Source organism: Marmota flaviventris, chromosome 16, assembly GCF_047511675.1.
Source record: "Marmota flaviventris isolate mMarFla1 chromosome 16, mMarFla1.hap1, whole genome shotgun sequence".
Classification (NCBI taxonomy): Eukaryota; Metazoa; Chordata; class Mammalia; order Rodentia; family Sciuridae; genus Marmota; species Marmota flaviventris.
In genome coordinates, this window is record NC_092513.1 from 26,976,045 (window position 1) to 26,998,829 (window position 22,785).

A 22,785-nucleotide genomic window follows, 5' to 3' on the forward strand; every position below is an offset into this window, starting at 1 on the left:
TAAAATATACTGTTAATAAATTTTGACATGATTACATGTTAAAGTAAGTGGAATTAAATACACATATTCTTAAAATTCGTTTTGTATGTTTCTTTGTATTTTTTTTATGTGGCTACTAGAAAAATCTAAAATTACAGCTATGGCTCATATTATATTTCTATGGGGCAACATTGTTCAGTGGCTATGGGGGATTCCCCTGATTTGTGGGGCTAAGGATAGTGTCTGCTAGTTGTGGGTGTCTGAGAGCCACAAAGAGGGACTCCCTGAGCCCCAGGGACAATGACCTTGCAAAGTACCTCCTTACACAGACCAGGAAACTGTTGTAAAGTAACAATAAAAGAAAATGGTGGAAACTTTCTTTGGAGGACACGTTGGGTATTCCACTATGGAGGGGGGTGGTCATCTTGGTTCTGCCAGTGAAAGTGTTGGCTTCCATCCCAGGATTGAGCATGACAACACAGGCTTGAACGCCAGCTGGTACCTGGACCATGTGATTGTGACCGACATGAAGAGACCTCATCTCCGTTACTACTTCAACTGTAACAATTGGCTGAGCAAGGTGGAAGGTGACCGTCAGTGGTGCCGTGACCTTCTGGCCAGCTTCGACCCCATGGACATGCCCAGAGGTTAGTGGCCAGGCTGGCCTGCCGCCATCCCTCCCTGCCTGGACTGGGCTCCCCCTGTCTTGGTCTGGGCAGTTCCACCTCCCCTTGCCACCCTTCCAGGGTCTTCCTGTTGGCTAGGGCCCAGTGAAGCTGTGTCTCTTTTTGTGGCTTTCCCACAAGTATGCTAACAGGCTCAGGGCATCAAGGAAGTAAGAAGGAAAGAGGAACTGCAGGCAAGATGGAGGGACGGGTTTGATCCTGAGGGCAACCGGGTGTTCTCAATAACTGTCTGTCAAGAGGCCCTCTGAGATCAAGGCAGCTTTCCCTATCTTCCTATTCTCTTCCATTTTTCATGATGTGGGAAGAAACACAAATTATAGCCAGGGCCTTGTGGATGGGAATCAGAATTTGGAGCTTCCAAATCCCATCATGCTAACCTCTGGCTCCTCCTGATTTTAATGAGGAATAAACTAACTTATTCCCAGCGACATCTCTGGCTTAAAATTCAGTCATATTCAGTCATCTTGTTCTATAGGAATAAAGAGAACAAAGCATAGAAACACACACACACTCACACACACTGTATCTCATGTTCTTATTTTCCACTCTTTTGTCCTCTAAAGTCCTGACCTGATCTGATCCCATCACTGAACATATTTGCCTTTCCAAAAAGGAGAGGATTATGTGAAGGTACTGTATTATAACACCCTGCTGTCATACATTCATGGGTCATCAGAGGGGAGAAGGGTTTGGAGGCTAGGGAAGAGAAGCCACTTCTCCATAGCCACTCAGCAGAACATAGCTGGTGACCATGCTGGTTGGATTCTGCCTTCCAACATGTACCTGTGTGGTACATTTCTACCTGGCCAGCCAGCCAGGTAGAAATCAACATACATCCTGTCCAGTGGGCTCCAGCTCTCAATTTCTGTCTACCTCTTATATGTCACCTCCCAACCTTGAACACTTGACCTTCATCATAATAATTTGCAACTTTATTGATTCTTTTAAAATATTGATATTTTCTCTTATTACAAAAGCCAAATTTGATCATTGCAGAAAATAGCCATATGAAAATGTCTAGAAAAGAATATCCATAATTCTATCACCTGGAAAAATAACACTAGTGACATTTTGTGCATTCATTTCTAATCTTTTCTATGCATATGCAGTTTGAAATAATGGGTGGCTATGACAGCTTCTGTTTTACAGCATGTTTATTTCTATGCCATTAAATATCACTCAACATTCCTACTTACAATGACTGTGCAGTATTCTGGAGTATTCACTGAATTTCTTATCATTGGAAATGTATTTTGCATTGCCCCCTGAACATTTTTTTTTTGATGATAGACAATTCTATTATAAACAATACACCTGAATCTTTGCACTGATTCATGACTCTTTCCTTAAGATAATTTCCAAAGTGGAATTTCGAAGTTGAACAGAATGCTCGTGGTTGACGTTTTTGAGGAGCATTTTGATAAGTGGCCCTTGAAATTGAGTGTCTGTGCACAGTCCTACCAACTGTGCAAGCAACCCATGCCCATCAGCCTGACCGACATTTAGTAGTACTGTGTAATGTTCCAATTGGAGAGGAAAAGGGGGTTTTCAAAGTTCTCTCTTCGGTTACTGGTGAGGCTGAATATTTTCATATGCTTATTGGCAAATTGTTGCATTTTCTTTTTTGATAGATTTTTATTTTATATATTTGAGGTTTCCAACATAATGTTAGTAGTAATATGTTACTCTAAGGCAAGGTGTGTGTGTGTGTGTGTGTGTGTGTGTGTGTGAATTGTGTGTCCTTTGCTTGTCTTTTCTGTTGGTGTGGAATTTCCTAGGTTCTCCCATAGATCTTAAGCATCTTTAATTTTTGATCAAGTCTCTTTACCATGATCAATCCTTCGAATTGCCCTGTTGGCCAACTTCCTTTTCTGTTCTCTTAGTCTCCCCTCTCTTGACTTTTCCCACTTCTAGTTTGTCATCTTACTTTCTGCTTTGGTCACACAAAAGTCTGGGGCACCACTGTCAGAGAAAAGCTTCTGAAGAGTCCCCACTGGGAAATGAGCTCACTGGTTCCTGGGTTTTCCAAAAGAGTCGCCCAGGTTGTTGTTTTCTTGCTTTTTGAAGCAGGACCCCTGCTGACCCGGTCTCTGAGTCATTTCTTGGACCCTGGTAAGCAGTGGAACATTAGGCTAGATTCCAGAAAAAAGAATGAAAAAGGGCTCTTGAATTAGTACTCCTTAATTAATATTCTTTAAATATTAATATGACTGTATTGGTAAACAAATGTTTCAATTTCTTTGTTTTTCACCTGGAATTATACTAACTTGGTATCTGGCTACCACTGGAGGTCTTTGATATAAAAATAGGAAAGATAATTAGTTCTTCATCCATGCAATTTAATAGGTGGAATATTTCAAAATATGGGATGTGAGCAATAGCAGAAGGAGGAGAGAGGAAAGGGAACTTTTCCCAGGTCTATATCACCAACTCCCAACATTGTCTAAGGGAGGGAAGATTGGTAGGTGGCTTTTACCCCTCCCTCACCCCAAGGACAATGGCTGAAGTCCTGTCTGGTTATCAGCTGGAAACTTGTTTCATTCCTGCTCTTCAGAGAATGCAGGTGTTCTAGGATTGCTGACTGACCCTCTGAACTCATCAGCAGGTAGCTATTGGGGTGGACGGGATAGGACTTGATCAGGTTTCTAGGAGATTTCTCTAATGGATCTCACATCTCATGTTTTGAGACATGCAGGGGGGGAGCTTGCCCTGCATGTGAGAGCAGAAGGGGGACTTTGGGGTACTAGGACTGCTGCCCTGGTATTCAACACTCACCTGGAGATGGATGTTTCCTGACTGGCTTTTCGTTAAATGCACTTCTTGGGGGGGAATACCCAACATATTCCCTACACCTTTAGAGAAATGGCCTTAACAGGGCTGACCTCCTTCTTAATGGACCCCATTGGGTAGAAGGTGAACCTCAGAAAAAACACAGACAGGAAGTTCCAAAGGAAGGAGGTAGCTACAAGTTGACCAGCCTCACAGTTTTGTGGATGGAAGGCCTAGAGCCAAGTTCAGTATTTAGTTGTGCTCATTTGGTTGGTAAAATTCCTGTATCTGGCATATTAAAGAAAATTGACAGCAGAACAACCAAAACAGCTTTGCCTTTGGGTTCTCTCGGTTGATCTCCAGGCTTTGGGGATCCATGGCTGGGCTCGAGGAGGCAGGTTGCTGTACCCCTCAGTCCATTGGGGGTTCCCAAGACCTTGTCACTCACATTCTACCTCCAAGAGTTTTTCCTTATTCAAGTATTATTGAATATTACATTAATTACTTGTATTATTATTATTTACTTTTTATTCTTTAACTCACTTTTTACAACTTACCTTAACTTTTAAACTTATTTGAAAAAGAAAATTATATCAATATCCTGAAGAAAAGCTGTTCTCATTTGCTATAAATACCAGGTATACACTAGTATACTAACTAATAACATGAATATGCATCATTAGATAATGCTCATGCCCTATGCTAGCATCCCACAATCCACCAGTGGTGTCCAGACTGAACTTCAGAAAATGCCACCAATCCTGATTTGAGAGGAAGGGAAGGCAGAGCCTGGGAGGAGAGTGGGGGGTGGCAATCATATCTGAACTTTCCTTTTCATGTTCTCTGCTTTATTCTTATGACACTTTGAGGGATCGTTATGGGGTGAGGAAGTGACTGGCAGGTGTTAATGACAGAGATGAGTAAACTGAGATGCAAGCAGGAGTGACCCATCCAAGGTCAAATGGTCAATCACTGATGGAAGTGGGAGTAGAATGTGGGTCTCCTATTTCTGCATTCCCTTGGGCAGAACAAGACCCAGGGTAATTTCCTATTTGTATCAGAGCCCGAGAGTTGTAAGGAATCATGGAAGTCAGTTGGGCCAATCTCCTACTGCCCCAGGATACCTTCCACAGTATCCACACTGTGGCTTCTTTGACCTTGGTTTGCATCCAACCTTTTTTGAGGGGTGGACAGTTTTCAGCCTCTCTGAGCAACCCATTTCCCTGCTAAGCACTTGGAAAGACCTTCTTGCAATTAAAGCCTTATGGTGTTCCCTAGGCTTCCTCTTGTCTGGCTCCAGTCCTCGGTTGACATCACACAGTGTCTGTCTACATGACAGTCCTTCAGTTGCCAGAAACCAGGCTTCTGTCCTCTCAGGAGTTACCTTTGGTCTCTCCTTTTGTGACCCTTTCCCAAGAAAGTTCCCTTTGGACTAGAATTCTGTGAAGTAGAAGGAGGCTCATTAGAACAGGTTGAGGGGCCTCCCTGACACCATCTTCCTGCTTGTTGTTGTTGTGGCAAAACATAAACAACAAAAATTTTTTCCATCTTAACCATCTTTAAGTGTCAGATTCAGGGGTATCAACCCATTAAAGCCTGTGTTTTCAATTCTGCAAACATTAATGAAATTGACACAGGTGCAAAGTTACCATAAGTGGTATATTGTTCTTCACTTTATTTTTATAGGTGTCCTTTGGGTTCTCTCGGTTGTTCTGTGTATAGGATGATGGGGAGTAATGAGTCCAGCACATTCTTATCGTTTTGCAGCTATTCCCACTATTCACCTCCAGAATTTTTCCTCCGCCCAAATTGAGACGGTTCCCATTAAATACTAACTTCCCATGTCCTCCTCCCTCCCAGTCCCTCGTGACCTCTATTCTAGTTTCGTTTTCTATGAATTTTGATTAGCCTAGGAAACTCATGTAAGTGGAATCCCACAGTATTTGTCCTGTTGTATCTGGCTTATTTCACTTAGCGTGATGTCTTCAAGGTTCGACCTCAGAATAGCATGTGTCAGGATAATTTAAGGCTAAATCACATTTCATTGTAGGTGTTTACCATATTCTGTTTATTCATTCATCTGTCAATGGATGTTTGAGCTATTTCCACATTTGGCCATTGTGAATAAAGCTGCTGAGATCACAGGTGCACAGATATGTGCTCAAATCATTGCTGCCAATTCTTTTGTGTATATACCAAAAAGTGGGATTGTTAGTTCATACAGTAATTCTATGTTTGACTTTTGAGGCACCACCCCAAACTTTTAAGTTTATTTGAAAAAAATAAACTTAAAAGTTTTCTACAGTGGTTGCACTATACCATTTTATATCTCCATCAGCGATATCTGAGGTTCCAATTTCTCTACATCATGACCGGCACTTTTATTTATTTATTCCATAATATCATTCGGATGGGTGCGAAATGGTGTCTCTTTGTAGTTTTCATATGCATTTTCCTAATGAGAGTGTTGGTCGTCTCTTCAGTGCTTCTTGCTCATTTGTTTATCTTTGGAGAAATGTTCTTCACCCAGTTTTTAAAAATCAAGTCATTTTGTTTTTGTTAATTTAGTGCAGTTATTTATTTTTCTAGTTATTAACCCATGATAAAGCCTGTGATTTTTATATAATTCTCTCCCACTCCATAAGTTGCCTTTCTGCTCTGTTGATTATTAGACTGTGTGCATCAGGGTTTACTTCTGTTCTGTTCCATGGATCAATATGTCTGTTCTTATTCCAGCCAGTACCACTACTGATGCTTCACAGGAAGTTTTGAGATCAGAAAGGGTGACACCAGCAATTTGTTCTTTCTCACGATTGTATTGGCTATTCTGGGTCCCTTAATGCCCCACTTCTGTTAATACATTCTGAGTGGTCATTAACTGTTTTTAACAGTGACAATATGCCATATTGACTTTGTAGTCAAAGGGATCCCGTTCACCTGGAAGAAAAGAGGAAAATGCCTGCTCCATCCCAACCCCTCAGTTCTTGCCCAGGACTTCAAGGGCACTGGAGAAACCTCCTGCCTTCTCCTTCTCATGTGAATCAGCAGGAGTGGGGTCACAGTCCAAGTGAGAGCCCCTGAATTTCTGTGAAATGTTCCACACAGATATCACACGCAATTAAGCATTTCAGACATGGAGGCTGCACAGGGACTTAGCAGCCGTCTCTATGATTGTCTCCCACTTAGAGTGGGCGTTAGGGGTCCTGGCATCCTCTGGAGCCTGTGGAAGGCTGGCAGCCGCTTTCCCAGCATATCTGCATTTATTATCCCTGGCAACAGTCTCGGCTATTGAATTGCTTCAGAAGTGCCGTGAATTTTCCCTCCTGCCATCTGCCTCTTGGCATCCCTTCCTCTGCCATGAATGCCTGACTCCCTTCCTGGAGGGTTTCTTCCATCCTTCCTGGGATGGCTCACCCTCTTGACAACCCAGAATCCAGAGGGGCTGAGAAGCTGCATTGACATCCACACATGGATGGCAGCGCCTAGCTGGAAGCCAGGCTCAGTCCCCACACTTTGAGGCTGTGAAGCGTCATTCTTAGCAGCTGCCAGAATGCTCCACCGTAGCTGATGGGGTGGGGTGGAGTCCTCAGGTGTTTGGGGTTGGATAAATGACTGAGAAACACCAGATTGCAGGGACTATTAATTGCCTTTTGGCTTCTGATTACTTAATATGTGTCTGTCTCTCCTACCAAGCTCAGGTGGCACTGAGGGGAACTCTGGGGTCTCCTCTGGCCCACCTGGTGATTGTTCTTTCACTTGCACCTGTTGCCTTGCCCCTAGGACTTAGAGGTTTGTATGAACATTGGTTAGAAATGTGTGCGTTTACCAGCAGCAGAGGTGGGTAGCGGAGCTCTCGTGGGTGTGGACCCTGAGTTGTAGTCTTACCCTTCAGCAACTGTGTGACTTCTGTTTCCTCCCAATATCTTCTTCCTCTTGCCCCCTCCAGGCCTGTTCTGATGCTGAGATGCACAGTCTTCAGTTTGGGCCTCTTAGAACTGGTAAGGGCTTTGGAACTGCCTGGTGCCAGGATCCCCTCTTGGACCCGGATTTGGAAGCCTCATGGGAGCAGACTGGCAACCTTGCAGGTGACTGAAACCTGCAAGGAGCCCCAGCCTTCTCCCCGTCCCTGGCATTTCCCCGACACCCAGCTTCAATATTGGTTAGGGCTCTATTTCCTGTGGTTCCTGCTCAGGAGTCCTTGTCCTTTGAGCTCTGTGGAGGTGGTCTCAGGCCCACAGACCCAGGGCCGAGAGCTTCAGCGTGGGGAGCTCTGGGCCAGCCTGCCGCATTCTCCTCCTTTGAACTTCACAGCAGCTTCCCGCCCACCCCTTGTGCTCCCACCTAGCACTGCGGAAAACCATCTCCGGAAAGAGTGGGAAGACAGAACTGCTCTGAATGAGGCCCCAGTGAGGCATATCAGAGAATTTTGGGACTGGAAGGGACATTGTCTACTCCTCCTCCACTTTATAGGGGAGAAAACGGAAGCCCAGGGGACTGAAGCGACCTGGCCTTGGTCACACGGTCCGACCATGGCACAGAGCTGGAGCCCTGGGCTGGCCATGCCAGCTCCGGCTGCTCTGCTCTGCTGCTCCCGACTCATTCATTCAGTGAGTCAACGAGTGGATTATTTTGGAATCTCCTGGAATCTCTTCATCTCCTCTCTAGGAGCTTACAGTCTAGACATGAGAGTCAGGCCGGGAGAGAATCCCAACGAAGAGGGCTAGAAAGCTCTGAGTGGAGGTGGCCAGGCCAACAGGGGCACAGTGCAAGGGCAATCAGAGGGCTTCGTGGAGGAGGAGATGCTCAAGCATCCTTGTGGGTGACAAGGAGTTTCCGGGCTGCAGTAGAATGAGGGCTCTTGGGGAAATCATGGGCTCCGTGGGCACAGAGTCTCATTCACATGCCACAGTTTCACTGTGACCTCCGACCCCACCCAGGGCACTGTCAGATTTGGGGTGCTGTGCCTCTGGTTAAGCTTCAGTCCAGCAGCCAGGACCTTTGCAGAATGCAGAAATGATATATTTGCTCTAAACTTGCTTATTCTTGTTTTTAAACAGGTGCTTAAAATGATTTTTTTCTACTGATGGAATTAGCATTTTCTCTGTGCCCCAGTTCGTATCCCTAAACACTTGAACTCATGATACAGAAACCGCCCTGGCCCTGATCCAGTAGTTCGTGTCCATTCCAGCACCAGTGCCTTCCTGATGGGACCCTTCCTAGCTTCCAGGGGTTGGCTGGGGCGAGCCCAGTGCAAGTCACAGAAAGATGCCTACTACCTAGTCCATCTGGTGGCCCTGTTTCGATCTTCTTCCATCTAATCCTCAACCCTCCCTCCAGCCTTGTGGCCGCTCTGACCCATTCAACAGCTTTTGGTACCAAAGTCAGGGTGTAACAGGCTGGCAGAAGTTCTCAAAGATTCCTTCCAAACTACAGAAAACGTATTCAAGTATTGGCTTTAGGCAACTCTAATTGTCAATCACAGGGGAAAAAACATGGCCATTGTAAAAAATAAAAAATATTGTACAAATAGGCAAAAGAAGAAAAACTTCTATAATTCCATCACCCAAATACGGTAATGGGCGATTTTTATTCAATGTTTACTCAATATCAGGTATCATGCTCAAGAAACTGCCTGTCATCCATCTGTCTGTCTATCTATCTATCTATCTATCTATCTATGATGTATGGTCTATCTTCCTGCCATCTATCATAAAATCCATTTATTTCCATAGCAACCCATGAGGAAGGTATTTTTAACTATGCCCATTTCACAGATGAAATTACCTAAAGATAAGTTAGTTTCTGGGTCAGGATGGAGCCAGGAGTAAACCCAGAGACTTGAATTCAGTCTCTGTGGAAGATTGCTTTGGAGACACCCCTGCTAACATGTTGGTGAATTTCCTTTCTGGTTTTTTGTTTTGTTTGATGCATGAATGTATTAAATAGTATATATTGCTTAACAATGGTATTATATTATACTCAGTTTTGTAACCATCTTTTTCACTTAATACTATAGTATAGCACTGAATAATCTTCTAACCATTATTTTAAATGGCTGTATAGTAGTCCATAAATGAAAGAATATCATAGTTTGTGCAAAGAAACCCCTATTTTTGGAAATTTTTAGGTTGTTCCCAATTTGGGGTTATTATTAACAATGCTATGATAGACATCCTTAAAGGTAATTTATGAGAATAATTACTCTCTTACCATAAAGGAGTTGCTATGCACAGGATTGCATGATTGGTTCAAGGATTTTGCAGAATGTTAAATCTTTGACACATGGGACTCACCTGCCCTGCAGAAAGGCTGAGTGAAGTTCCAGTGCCTCCTGCTGCAGGAGAGTAGAACTGGTTCTCCAGAGATAGGAGAGGATCAGGTGAGCACTGAGGTGGAGTCTGAGAAGGAAGTGAGCCCGGAGTGTGGAGGTGGGTGGGAAAGGTCTTCTAAGAGCCGTGGTGTTGGGACAAAGGAAGACAAGTGACTGAAGATGAGTGACAGGTCTGGAAAGAGCTCTGCAGGACTTGAGTGATTTGGATTCAGGGATGAGCAAGGTGGGCTAAGAAGACTGGAAGCTTCTCTATGCCCCATGCCACGTTTCCACACCTGAGAGCATCAGGCTAACATTGAAAAGATTTTTTTTTTTAACCCCAAGGGAAATATACTATTTATGTGTAATGAAAGAAGTAGAGTGATATTTTTTAATTGCCCATAAATAATTATTGACAACTGATGTTCTAATGCCATTGTCGACCAGGCTCAGCTGAGGAAAATTCCAGGGCCTCATGTTTTCGGGCCCATGTTAAGTGTCAAATGAGCACTTCAGATACTGGGAATTTGGGAAAGGCCACTGTGGCTTGGGAGGTGGGTACTTCTAAGAGAGCCTGGGGTGTGACCTGGGCCTGGCTGGTGGGTGCGATGACAGGGAATAGAGAGCCCTCGTGTTCACACCTCTTCAGTCCAAATCTGGGCTTCACTGTTTCCAACTGTGAACTTGGTTGAGTTCTTGACCTTCTGCTTCCTTTGCTTCATCAGTCCAATCGTGACAATAGTAGCAAGAGGGTCCATTCTTGGCAGGATTAAATGAGGTGAAAGATGTGACTGGCCCCTTTGGGTCCTCCGTAAGTGTTAGACGCTCTTTTTATTTTAGTACATTGGTGTGTCTGCAAGGGCAGCAAGATCAAGGGCATTCTAGGGAAAGCAGAAAAGTCCTGTCCTATTTTCTAGACCATGAGAGGCTGAGAGAGGAGGAGAGGCCAAGTGAGAGTGGGGGAAGCTGAGAAAGAGGCCTGGGATTTTGCAGGGGGAATCTTGCATATGGGCCCAGAGTTGGGAGTGTGTCCCACAGGCTATGAGGAGCTTGGAAAGGAGATAATTGGAGGTGGGTTTCACCTACTGGTATTGGACACACTGGGGCCACTAGGAGCTCTGGGCCTGAGGCAGGAGGAGGAGACCTTTTGGGGGACGGCATGTGGAGAGGGAGCACTTAAGTTCCTGGGCCTGGGAGGGATTCCCTGTCAGTGGTCATGACCCAGCATTGCCCTACCTGCCCATCCTGGGTTCCCCCGGCCCCTGTGCAGGCTTGAGGAGGGATGGGCTCCCCTGGCTGGGAGAGAACATTCCTCCTCACCCCCCACCCCAGGGCAGTCCCGCCGAGCTGCTCTCCCTCTCCATTTTCATCTCCACCTACGTACCGCCTGTGAGATCTCACTTCCAGCGCCTGGGCTCTCAGTAAGCGGAAGTGAGGGGTGTTGGGTGTGAGCCGGTGCAGATTCACTTGCGGGTGGGGTGGAATCAAGCCGGATCGGCCTCCTTCCCAGCCCTCACCTGCCAAAATGACTAAGGCCACGTTCCATGCTCATGGGATGCGGGGATAGGGGAAGGGAAGGGAAAGAAACAGCATCCGTCCATTCATTCATGAGCCTCTGCCTCCTGAAAGAGTCCGGACCACGTGAGCATCGCGAGCATCGCAGAGGCTCAAGTCACACTGGGTGTGGGACAGTCCATTCCCCAGGGGACAGGCTTAGCCGTGGCCACGTGCTTGACTTCTGTCATTGGGCTCAGCCAGGCTCAGCTGTGCAAGTGGCACAGGATTTGGGGGGCCAACCCGCTCATCCCTGTCCCCCACCCCCTCCTGCTTCCCCGGGCAGCTCTCTGATGCTTTCTGTCGCTGCTGTGCGCTGACTGTTCCAGACAGAGCGTAGGGGAGGCTGTGGGGGCGGTTGGCGCACCCGGCGCAGGCAGGCAGGCAGCTGGGGCTTGCCGGTGCCTGCCTTTTCTGGAAGCCCACGCAGGCAGCTTCCGCCGGCCTTCAGGGACAGATTTCCTGTTTGAAGGGTGCAGCCTTTGCCTCCACCATGGGGCCTGCAGTGGGAAGGTAGGACTGACTGTGTAGTCACCAAGAAGAAAGGACATTAGACAGTTCATTGCTGTGGCCTTGGGGCAGGAAACCTGTCTTAGGCAGCAACAAATTCCACCAGCACAGGACCCCAGCTCAGTCCTGTGTGGCTTCTCAAGGCACTGTGTGACTAGCCTAACCCCTGCTCTGTACCCTCATTATATTTTGTTCTGAGCCAAGCTTCCTTAGTTTGGCCCCTCTGAGCTCACAGTGACCTTTAGTGGCAGGAGGCCACTGCCTGAGAGGTAGGGTTGCTGGGCTCAGATGTAAAGGTCAGGCACTGCACCAGTGCAGCTCTATAAGGAGACACTTTCTGTAAAGGGAAGGTTGTAGATTTCTGTATTTATTATGATTATCCAACAGATGGCAGTAAAGTGTCTTGAGGAAGGGATTTTTTTTTTTTTTTTTAATACTGGGATTGAACCCAGGGATGCTTTACCACTACACTTTTAATTTTTTATTTTGAGAGAGGGTCTTGTTAAGTCACTTAGGGCCTCACTAAGTTACTGAGGTTGGCCTTGAACTTGCAATCCTCCTGCCTCAGCCTCCTCAGTTGCTGGGATTATAGGTGTGCACCACCACACCCAGCAGGGATTCTCTTTTCTAATTTTCAGGAAGCTCCTGTAAGAGTTAACCGCAGCCTGCCATAAAGGCCAGAGAGAAATCAGTTCTAGGGAAATGTTACAACAGACAACACACAACATGGGTAAATCACAGGCCAGCTCTTGTGCTGGCTCGAGTAAATTCCCCATCATTGGCCATGAGGCCATTTCTCCATGTTTGCTCACTCTTCTTGGAAGAGGAGTAAATGCCTTGCTAGACCTCATCCAACTTGACCTTCACCTCTTTCCCTCTCTGCTCCTGGCCTCCAGCCAGGCCATGTGCTAAAGGCATGATTCCTAAGGTAATAGGATTGGAGCTGTCATATGTCTTAACCTTTGGAAAGCCCCAGACCAGGTCCCCTTATTTATGAGACCCAGGGAACCTCCAGGTTTAGACTAGTCACACATTTGGGGGGGCAGGGAAATCTGGCCCTGTTTACTGACACAGGAGGTGCTTCACCCAAACAGGTCTGTTTAGCCAGTGCTTAGGTTGTGCTGTTACAGTCCTATAGCAGGCATTGATCACCTCATGCCACGCAGATTTGTACCCATCCCAGGGCACAGAGAGCAGAGTCCTGTGGTCCTTACCTAGAAACACACAGAACTGTGCCTGAGAGCACAAGACATAGGGCAGCGTGGGCAAACTATAGCCCATGGGACAAACCCAGGATGCCACCTGGGCCAAATGGCCCACAAAGCTGAAAATATTTCCTATCTGGTAATTCACAGAAAAAGTTTGCTGACCCCTGGCAGGGGGCACAGGAAGTCGTGGGGTATCCTGGGAAGTGCTTCCTCCTTCCCTGGCAGGAAGGATCTCTGGGAATTCACAACCATTCCCAGCTCCAGTCCAGGGCTCACTCTACCAGAACTTGAGACTCCTCTTTATAGTGGCAAGATGCCAGGATGATGGGGGCCCTGGGCAGGTCTGAAGGCCGTTTCCGAGCATTGGTCAGACTGCAGGGACAAGAGGACTCCAAGGGGACCAGGCACATGAAGCAGGAGGGGCTGGGAAGCATTTGTGGAAAGAGAAGCCAGTACTATGAATTATTTCAGAAGACAGAATTGAAATTTGTGGGCTGAATTATAAAGAGGGAAACTTTAGCTCTCCCAAACCCTTCCAGGCAACCTCAGGGTGGCTCATATTTCAAGCTACTAGCCTGGGAGTTCCCTGGTCTGGCCCCCTCTGAAGGTTCTGGTTCCAGCTGCTATCTCAGGGGATCTTCATGGTTAGGCAAGAAGGGTGGAGTCGGAGAGTGGCTGTTCCTCCAGGAGCCTTCACTTAGGAGCAAGGATTGGAGGAGTCTGTCCTCTCCCATTGGTGGATTTTGCTAAGTGAGGACTGAGGAGAGAAAGAGAAGACACTGTCTGTCTGCTTTAGGCTCCATGTTCTCACAGCCAAAGACCAACGTGTACAAGCTGTGCAGAGGGTGCTGGAGTTGGTGCCACATCATCTCCCAGGGCTGGCCCTGTACTGCGGGCAGGGGTAGAGGTGGATGACGTTGTGTTTCCTTCCCAAAGGCAGTGCTTCACACTGAACAACTTTCCTGGGACTTGGGGTTTTAGGAAATTTGATTCAACTTGACATAGAGGACAGAGCAGAGCTGAAGAATACAGAGGATAAATACCTCCTGGGAGACAGAGTGGGGGTCAGGGAAGACTCTAGAAAGGAGTTGGACAGAGGGGTCAGGACGATGGGCCTCAATCTAAAGAGCTCTGGTGTTATCAGTTTCACAGGTTGGGCATTAGACATCTTATACAAAGAATTCTGCTACACAAAAAATGGAAAGCCACATAGGAAGGGAAAGAGAGAGGAAGGATTGTCTCAGCTCTTGGGATTATTGGCACTAAATAAAATCTGGAAGAGTCTTCTTCCTCTGATCACACCCCAAAGAAGACTCCAGATGGGGAGAGATAAACAGAATTCATCATGGTGCCAGGTTTACATTGACCTCTGGGTCCCCTTGACGTAGTCTGGGGCTCACAGAGAATTTCTGTGCAGTGATTGGAACAAAGACACAAGAAGCAGATACAGGTCTTTGAAAAAGGAACCCCTAAGCATGTATTTGTTGGCCATCATGGTGCTCCAGTGGATTAGTTATGGCCTTGGCAAACTACATATGAATTTAATTTTCATCTACAGAATCCAGTTTCCCTAGTGAATTTCCACATTGTGGTACAGTGTGGGAAAAATATTGGAGAAGGCAAAGGAGATGCAGGGAACCCAGCTGGAGACATTTCAACAGTTCAGGGGAGATATGCTGGTGGGTTGGTTGGCATCTTGGGTTTGAATAGACATCCCAAGGCAACATGTCAGTAAATAAAAACATCAGGTTCCCACCAGCTCTGATTTATGTGTTGCATACAGTATAATAATGACCATTTGGAACCAGTGTTGAATGATTTATTTCTTGCTCTGTTATTGACAATAACGATGACAATTTGTGCCTTGCTGGGGAGAAGGGTGAATGGTAGCTCAGAATCAAAGTATTAATGAGGAATTTATGTTTTGGCTCTTAGAAGAAGGGAGCCTCCATGCTCAACACTCTAGAGGATGGGCCTGTTTTCCTTAGGAGCTTAATGAGCTAAGGCTTCCTCTGTCTTCATTTCCAGGTAACAAATATGAAATCAAGGTGTACACTGGCGATGTAATTGGTGCGGGGACGGATGCAGATGTCTTCATCAATATCTTTGGAGAGTATGGAGACACAGGTAATGGGTTTGAATCCTTTTTCGCAAACCTTGCCCAGCACTGCCTCTTAGATGGGTTATTTCCCACAACCCTGGCAGAGGAAGGCAGCTCAAGCCCCCTTTGGGCTCCTCTCTCGAATATCATGGCCTGTCTGGAGTGTTGGGCTGTCCATGCTGTGTTGAAAAATTTATGTTTTCAGAATATAGAATGCCTGGTTTGGGGGTTGATTAAAATTGGTTTATATCCTAGACCAGGTGCAAACCCAATCTCTGCATCTCCAGGGATTACTGCCTCTCTTCATCTCCATAAGCTCTGTGCCCATCCAAGCTATGCGTGGGGTTGTGGCTGGGTATGGTCTGATCCAGAGCAGTGAATTGGCTAATATTGGAATGGGGCCAGGGGACAGTCAGAATTGCCTTCACAGTTGAAGCAGGAAATGAGGACAAATACAGCTGCAGGTGCTGGTGAGAAGTTCAGGTCAAGAGAACTGAGACAGGTGGTTCTCTCCTGCTTCTGCCAATTTAGTGGTATAGGGGTCAGAGAAGCTACAGAGACATGTGAATTTTGGATAAAATATATTAAAGAATTCAAAATGTATTGTTGAGCTTATAAGGGAATAAAAGAGAACTCACCAGGTGCCAGAAATGAAGAGGGAACTCAAATATTAACCATGAATTGATGTTATGACTCTTAGAAGGAGGGAGCTTCATGCCCAACAATCTAGAGCATAGGTTTTTATACCCATTTGGGGGTCAGAAAAATGAGACCTTGGCCCTGCATGAGGCAAGAGATTTGAAATTAGAACTGCACATAAAGCCAGAAGCACTGAAATTTCATAGAAACATCTTCAGTGAAAAAATAGACCAGGAAAAAAATTACTCATCAGTAAACTTATCTCTGTAATATCACTAAAATTTTAAAAAATTGTTGAGAAATTGATACCTTAGGTTTATATCACATGTGGGCTCAAGGTCTGATTTTATGCTAAAAATGTGATTTGGAAAGCTGCTTTCCCTAGAACGTTTGTTCCATGGCAGTAATAAATACCTTCAAGTACTTGATGTAAGCATTTGGGAGACTGCACAAAATTCTCACAATAAAGTACTAGAGATGAGTTTATTTTCCCAAACTACAAAACACTCAAGGTCACAATAATCATAAATCAACACAGCAGATAATAAGATTAAATCCTTAGAAATGTGGTACATAGACACAATGAAATATTACTCAGCCATAAAGAAGAATGAAATTATGGCATTTGCAGGATGTGTGGAACTGGAGACTATCATGCCAAGTGAAATAAGTCAATCTCAAAGGACCAAAGGCCAAATGTTGTCTCTGATATGCAGATGCTGACTCACAATAGGCAGCGGGGTGAGAGTGGAGATTCACTGGATTGGAGGGGGTGGGGCGGGGGAATGGGGCAAAAAGAAGAGAGATGGGCATGGGAAAGCCAGAAGTATGAATTGGACATTAGTTTTCTATGTTCATATATGAATACATGACTAGTATAACTCCATGTCACATGCAACCACAAGAATGGGAAGTTATACTCCATGTATGTATGATATGTCAAAATATATTCTACTGTTACATATAACTAAAAAGAACAAATTTAAAAAATGAACATAATAAAAAAGATTAAATCCTTAGGCATTTCAGATAATGGAGAAATTCTGAGAAAGCCTATATCTTAAATTGTTCAAACCTATTAAGTGCATGAAAAAGGTAATTGAGAAAATAAAACACTAAAAAACAGCAAATTTTGAGAAAGAATCAAACAGGAATACAGGAAATGAAAATATGGCTACCAAATATAGTTAAGCTTTTTTTTTTTTTTAACTCATTGGATGAGTTAAACAATACAGTTAGAAATAGTTGAACAGAGTATTCCTTAGTAAACAGGAATACAGGAAATGAAAATATGGTTGCTAAAGATAAATGTTTACTAGATGAGTTAAACAATACAACTAGAAATAGTTAAATGAGAACTAGTTAACTGTAAGATAAACATGAGCAAAATATTCATTGAGCACAGAGGCAAAAAAGATTGAAAAATAGAAATGAGAAGTCATGGGAATGAAGGAAAGAATGGAAAGGGCTAATTGATGTTAAATAGGAATTTAAAAAACAGAGAATATGGAGAACAGGTGAGGGAATATTCAAAATGCAATGAAAACTTTTTTAGGTTGGAACAAAGATATAAATCTTCAGATTAAAGAAGCAAAAGGAGTCATGGAACAGGTTACATAAAAACAAACCTACATTTAGATACCTTACAGTGAGACCAAAGGCACAAAGAAAAATCTTAGAAGGAAGCAGATTTGGCAGATTGCCTTCTGTGAAAACAATAGTTAAATTGATAGCAAATTCCTAGTAGCAAGAGGCATAAATCCATGTAATAATATCTTCAATGTTCTGAGCCAGAATATATGTCAGCCTATAATTCTACACCAGCGAGGTCATCATTCCAGAGTGAGGCAAAATGGACAAATTTCCACGCCAACAAAGAGATATAGAATTTACCATTTCTAGATTGATACTTAAACAACCCCTGAAGGCAATACTTTAAGAAAAATAAAATTGTACACTGAACAAAGTGAGAGACAAGAACCAACTGTGAATAAAAAAAATCCATGACTATGTAACAAATCTAAGGAGGCATTAACTATGTAAAACTTGTCATAATGATGAACATAAGGGCAAGAAGAAATGTGGATCTCAAACACTTAAAATCAATAATATTTGAGAAGGAAAATGGCTAGTGAGAGTTAAAACAGAATGAGGTTTTGGGCCATAGTTCATCTTCCCACCCCCAAAAGATTTTGTAAAGGATTAATTGCACATTTTAATAAGTCAAGCATGAATATTAAAATTGTAAAAGTGCCCACCCCAAATAGAAATATATAATCTACACATCAATAGAACGAATACAAAGGAATGAAGAATCAAACCAATAGAAATAAATGAGGAAAGAGAAGCAAAGAAAAAGCATGAGTAATAGCAAAATTTAGATAAATGTATCAATAGAAGAAAAACTTAGTTAAAAGATAAATATTACCCTATTATGTGAGCGGAGAAAAAATAATGAGCTTAAATAGATGATACAGAATATTTGAAAAGATTTTTCCCAACCTTTCACCTTCAGCCTATGTATGTCTTTTCCTATCAAATGCATCTCCTGTAGGCAGCATATTGTTGGGTCTTGTTTTGTGATCCATTCTACTAGCCTGTGTCTCTTAATTGGTGAGTTTAAGCCATTAACATTTAGGGTTATTATTGAGATATGGGTTGTTTTTCCAGCCATATTTGTTTATTTATGTTACTAAACATGGTTTGTTTTCCTCTATGATTATTTCCCCCCCCCCCCTTTACTGTCCTACCTCCCACTGTTGGTTTTCATTGTTATTTTCCATTTCCTCTTCCTGTAATGTTTTGCCGAGGATGTTTTGAAGAGATGGTTTTCTAGCTGCAAATTCTTTTAACTTTTGTTTATCGTGGAAGGTTTTAATTTCATCTTCCATCCTGAAGCTTAATTTCGCTGGATACACAATTCTTGGTTGGAACCCATTTTCTTTCAGTGTTTGAAATATGTTATTCCAGGATCTTCTAGCTTTCAGAGTCTGTGTTCATAGCAGCACAATTCACAATAGCAAGACTGTGGAACCAACCTAGATGCCCTTCAATAGACGAATGGATAAAAAAAATGTGGCATTTATACACAATGGAATATTACTCTGCATTAAAAAATGACAAAATCATAGAATTTGCAGGGAAATGGATGGCATTAGAGCAGATTATGCTAAGTGAAGCTAGCCAATCCCTAAAAAACAAATGCCAAACATCTTCTTTGATATAAGGAGAGTAACTAAGAACAGAGTAGGGACGAAGAGCATGAGAAGAAGATTAACATTAAACAGGGATGAGAGGTGGGAGGGAAAGGGAGAGAGAAGGGAAATTGCATGGAAATGGAAGGAGACCCTCAGGGTTATACAAAATTACATGCAAGAGGAAGTGAGGGGAAAGGGAAAAATAATACAAGGGGGAGAAATGAATGACAGTAGAGGGGGTAGAGAGAGAAGAGGGGAGGGGAGGGGAGGGGAGGGGAGGGGAGGGGGAATAGTAGAGGATAGGAAAGGCAGCAGAATACAACAGACACTAGTATGGCAACATGTAAATCAATGGATGTGTAACTGATATGATTCTGCAATCTGTATACGGGGTAAAAATGGGAGTTCATAACCCACTTGAATCAAAGTGTGAAATATGATATATCAAGAACTATGTAATGTTTTGAACAACCAACAATAAAAAATTTAAAAAAAAGAATATTTGAAAAGAAATGAGTTGGAGTAAATAGGTAAATAGCAATGATAGGAAAGAAAGTGGCATGGCTATTTATATCTGTTGAAGGTAAACTACTTTGCTAGACAATGGTAAAAGGAATAATGACAAAAAGAATAATACCATAGTTCTGAATTTGTATAAATTTAACAGCAATATTTCCAAAATATGTCAGCAGTAATTAACAAAATTCTTGGAGTAATTTGAAAAATACACAATAATGAGGGAGATTTTAATACACCATTCTCAACAATTGATAGGTCAAATGGATAAAAATTTAGTATGAGTGGAGAAGATCTTAGCTACACAATTTGTAAGCTTGATCTAGTAGAAATATGCAGATTTCTGCATCCAACTGGTAGAGAATACATTTTCTTTCCAAGCACATAGTGATCACATATAAAACCACAAAGCTGTATGGATCAATAATATAGAGACAACATTCTTTGATCATAGGTGGTGAAATTAGAAGGAATACTAACCTCTCAACAAAAACACATTTCCAGGTAGTTAATTGATCAAGGAAGAAACTGTAATGTGAAAAATCTGATAGAATGTATATCATCATCATCATCATCATCAAGAACAAAATTTACTGGGTAAAACTAACAGAGACAGTACCGATAGCAGGTGTGAAAGCCTCGGGTATCCATCACATACTAGGGTTCTCACTACAGACCTTGGAGACAGACAATGATTCTGAAGCTGTGGGGTCTTTGTTATGCATTAGAGTCTTTCTTGGGGTTGGGGTCCAGGAGGAATATGGCATGGAGATTGTTGGCCTCTGATCCTCTTTGCTATGTTAGCGTTCATCGCTTAGAGGAATACAAGATTGTCCCATGTATGGTAAAGAGTCTGGGTCTAAGCCTTATGATTATCACTATATGATATAACTTGATCTTTGGTCTCAGCATCTTAAAAGGATTGATTGTCTCAAGGGACTTGCAGTAGCTAGTTTCCAAAGAGATCTGTAATCATTAAAGAAATTAGAGCAGCAATTAGAGTTCACCTAAGACATCAGACTCATAAGATTGGGCAAAAAAACACCAACTATTTAAGACATAATTAATTTCCATCTTATACAAATTGTTTCAAAGAATAGGGAAAGTGGTATTGAGCACTAGTTCATTTTATGAATTTTGATTCCCAAACCAGGCATTTCTTTTAAGAGAAAGAAATGTACATAGATTAACCTCATTTATGAACAAAGACCAAAAAAGCCTAAATAAGTGTTAATAAATCTGTTAGCACCCTAAATTTATAAATAAATAATCACATAAACAATAAATAATTTCTACTCTATACCATTTATTCTAGGAATTCAAGGATAATTTAACATTAGTCAGCCTACTCATTTAATTTATTGCAATTACAGATTAAATAGAAAAAGCAACATTATCTCAAAAACACACTAATCATTATTTCTATTCATCACAGTACTTAAAGTCCTAAGGCCAGAAAAAAGGTTTAGGGGGAAAAAAAAAGAGAGAGACACAAGCAAAGATGGTTGAAAATGAAAGAACAAGTTTTCCTTTTCATAAAAAAAATCAATAAAATCCAGGAGAATTCACAATTAGAAGATTTAACAAAGGTATAAGACTAATAAGACTAACATATACAAAATTTATATAAAACCAGTATATACAAAGATTAATATATATAAAAATTAATGAAAACAAGCATCAAACATTTAATTTAAATACATACTATTTGTAGCAATAATGTGGAACCTAAGAATATCTGTAAAAGAGCATATTTCAGGAAAATTAATTTTTGTTGAAGGGGATAAATAAGAATATGTTTTTTTAGCTGGGCTCAACGGCGCATGCCTGTAATCCCAGCAGCTCGGGAGGCTGAGGTAGGAGGATCACAAGTTCAAAGTCATCCTCAGCAACTTAGTGAAGTGCTAAGCAACTCAGTGAGACCTTGTCTCTAAATAAAATACAAAATAGGGCTGGGGATGTGGCTTAGTGATTGAGTGGCCCTAAGTTCAAACCCTATTATCCCCCATCCCGGGCCAAAAAAAAAAAAAAAGAATATGATTTTTAAAAATGGAAAAATGTTCATGGATGAGAAAATACTCAGACTCAGGTTATTCTATAATACAATACAATTTCAGTCAAAATCCCAAATACCAATACCCTGTAGCAGAAGATACTATTAAAATTCATGCAGAACCACATAGGGCTAAGTATTGCCAAATAATTTTGAATAATAAAAATAATATGGACAATATTAATAATATGGTGATATTTACCCTGCCAGATACTGTAGGTCTCTAAAAACTAAAACAGTGTGATATTGGTGAAAGGATAAATAAAATAGACTAATGGAACTGAATAGAGTTTAGAAACACCCATAGGGATGGCATTATAAATCAGAGAGAAAAGATGAGACATTTAATTACTGGTGTTTGAACAATTGCCTAACCATTTCAGAAAAGATAAAATTAGATCCTTACCTTTCACTGTGCACAAAAATAGCTTCCAGATGGGTTAAAGCCTTCAATGTGAAAAAGAAAATCATAACATTTTTTAGAAGGAACTTTAAGAGAGTATCTTTTTCACTTTAATAAGGATGGGGCTTCTTAAGTAATTCACCAAAAGCACAAAAACAAAGGAAAATATTGTTGAAGTCTATTAACACAAAAAAATATCTGAATGATTAAAAAAATAGGCAAGAAACATACAAAAGAGAAATAAAATAAAGGATACAAGCAGAAAAGTTACAGATGAGCAAGACCTAGATGGCATATATAGGCAGCAAAAAACATGTGCTCAGTCTCTCCAAATAAGTAGGGGAATGCAAATTAAGTTAAAGCCATGGTCAGACACCATTCTATACACACTGTATAAGAATTTTAAAAATAGATGCTAATAGTGATTGTGGGAATCTTCAAACTTTTCTGGTAGAAATTACTGTCATCCGGTCAATTTGCCATACCCCACAAGCTGCAGATGAGCGCACCCTAGGGTCCAGCAGCCCTGCTGGTAGGTTTCTGCTCAGATCAGTTCTTATGAATGTGCAGCAGGAAAGGGTACAGAAGAGTCTAATTCATTGCTATTTGCAAAAACAAAGAGAGACAAGCTAAATGTCCATCAGTAGGAAAATGCATAGACAGGTGCCTCTTCCATGCAATGACTATTAGAGGGCCATTGGATGAATGAACCAGTTATTACCATCAACAGGGTCCTCTCAAAAGCATAGCACTCACTGAAAAAAAAAAAAAGCAAGTTGCATGAAGTATGTGAATGATACCAGAACAATAGCAACAACCCCAGCAATAGCACTCTGCCCTGGTACCTAACACGCCCCAGG

At 42.5% G+C, this 22,785-nt stretch overlaps 1 protein-coding gene across 3 annotated transcripts in view; it reads left to right on the top strand.

Moving 5' to 3' along the window:
* Positions 1-22,785, top strand: part of Loxhd1 (lipoxygenase homology PLAT domains 1) — a 135,893-nt gene that overhangs the window by 14,758 nt on the left and 98,350 nt on the right. For all 3 annotated transcript variants that reach the window (XM_071602632.1, XM_027935672.3, XM_027935673.3), the window contains exons 4-5: positions 442-626; positions 15,045-15,143. In XM_071602632.1, coding sequence (XP_071458733.1) covers positions 442-626; positions 15,045-15,143 — 284 coding nt within the window. The remainder of the gene's footprint in view (positions 1-441; positions 627-15,044; positions 15,144-22,785) is intronic.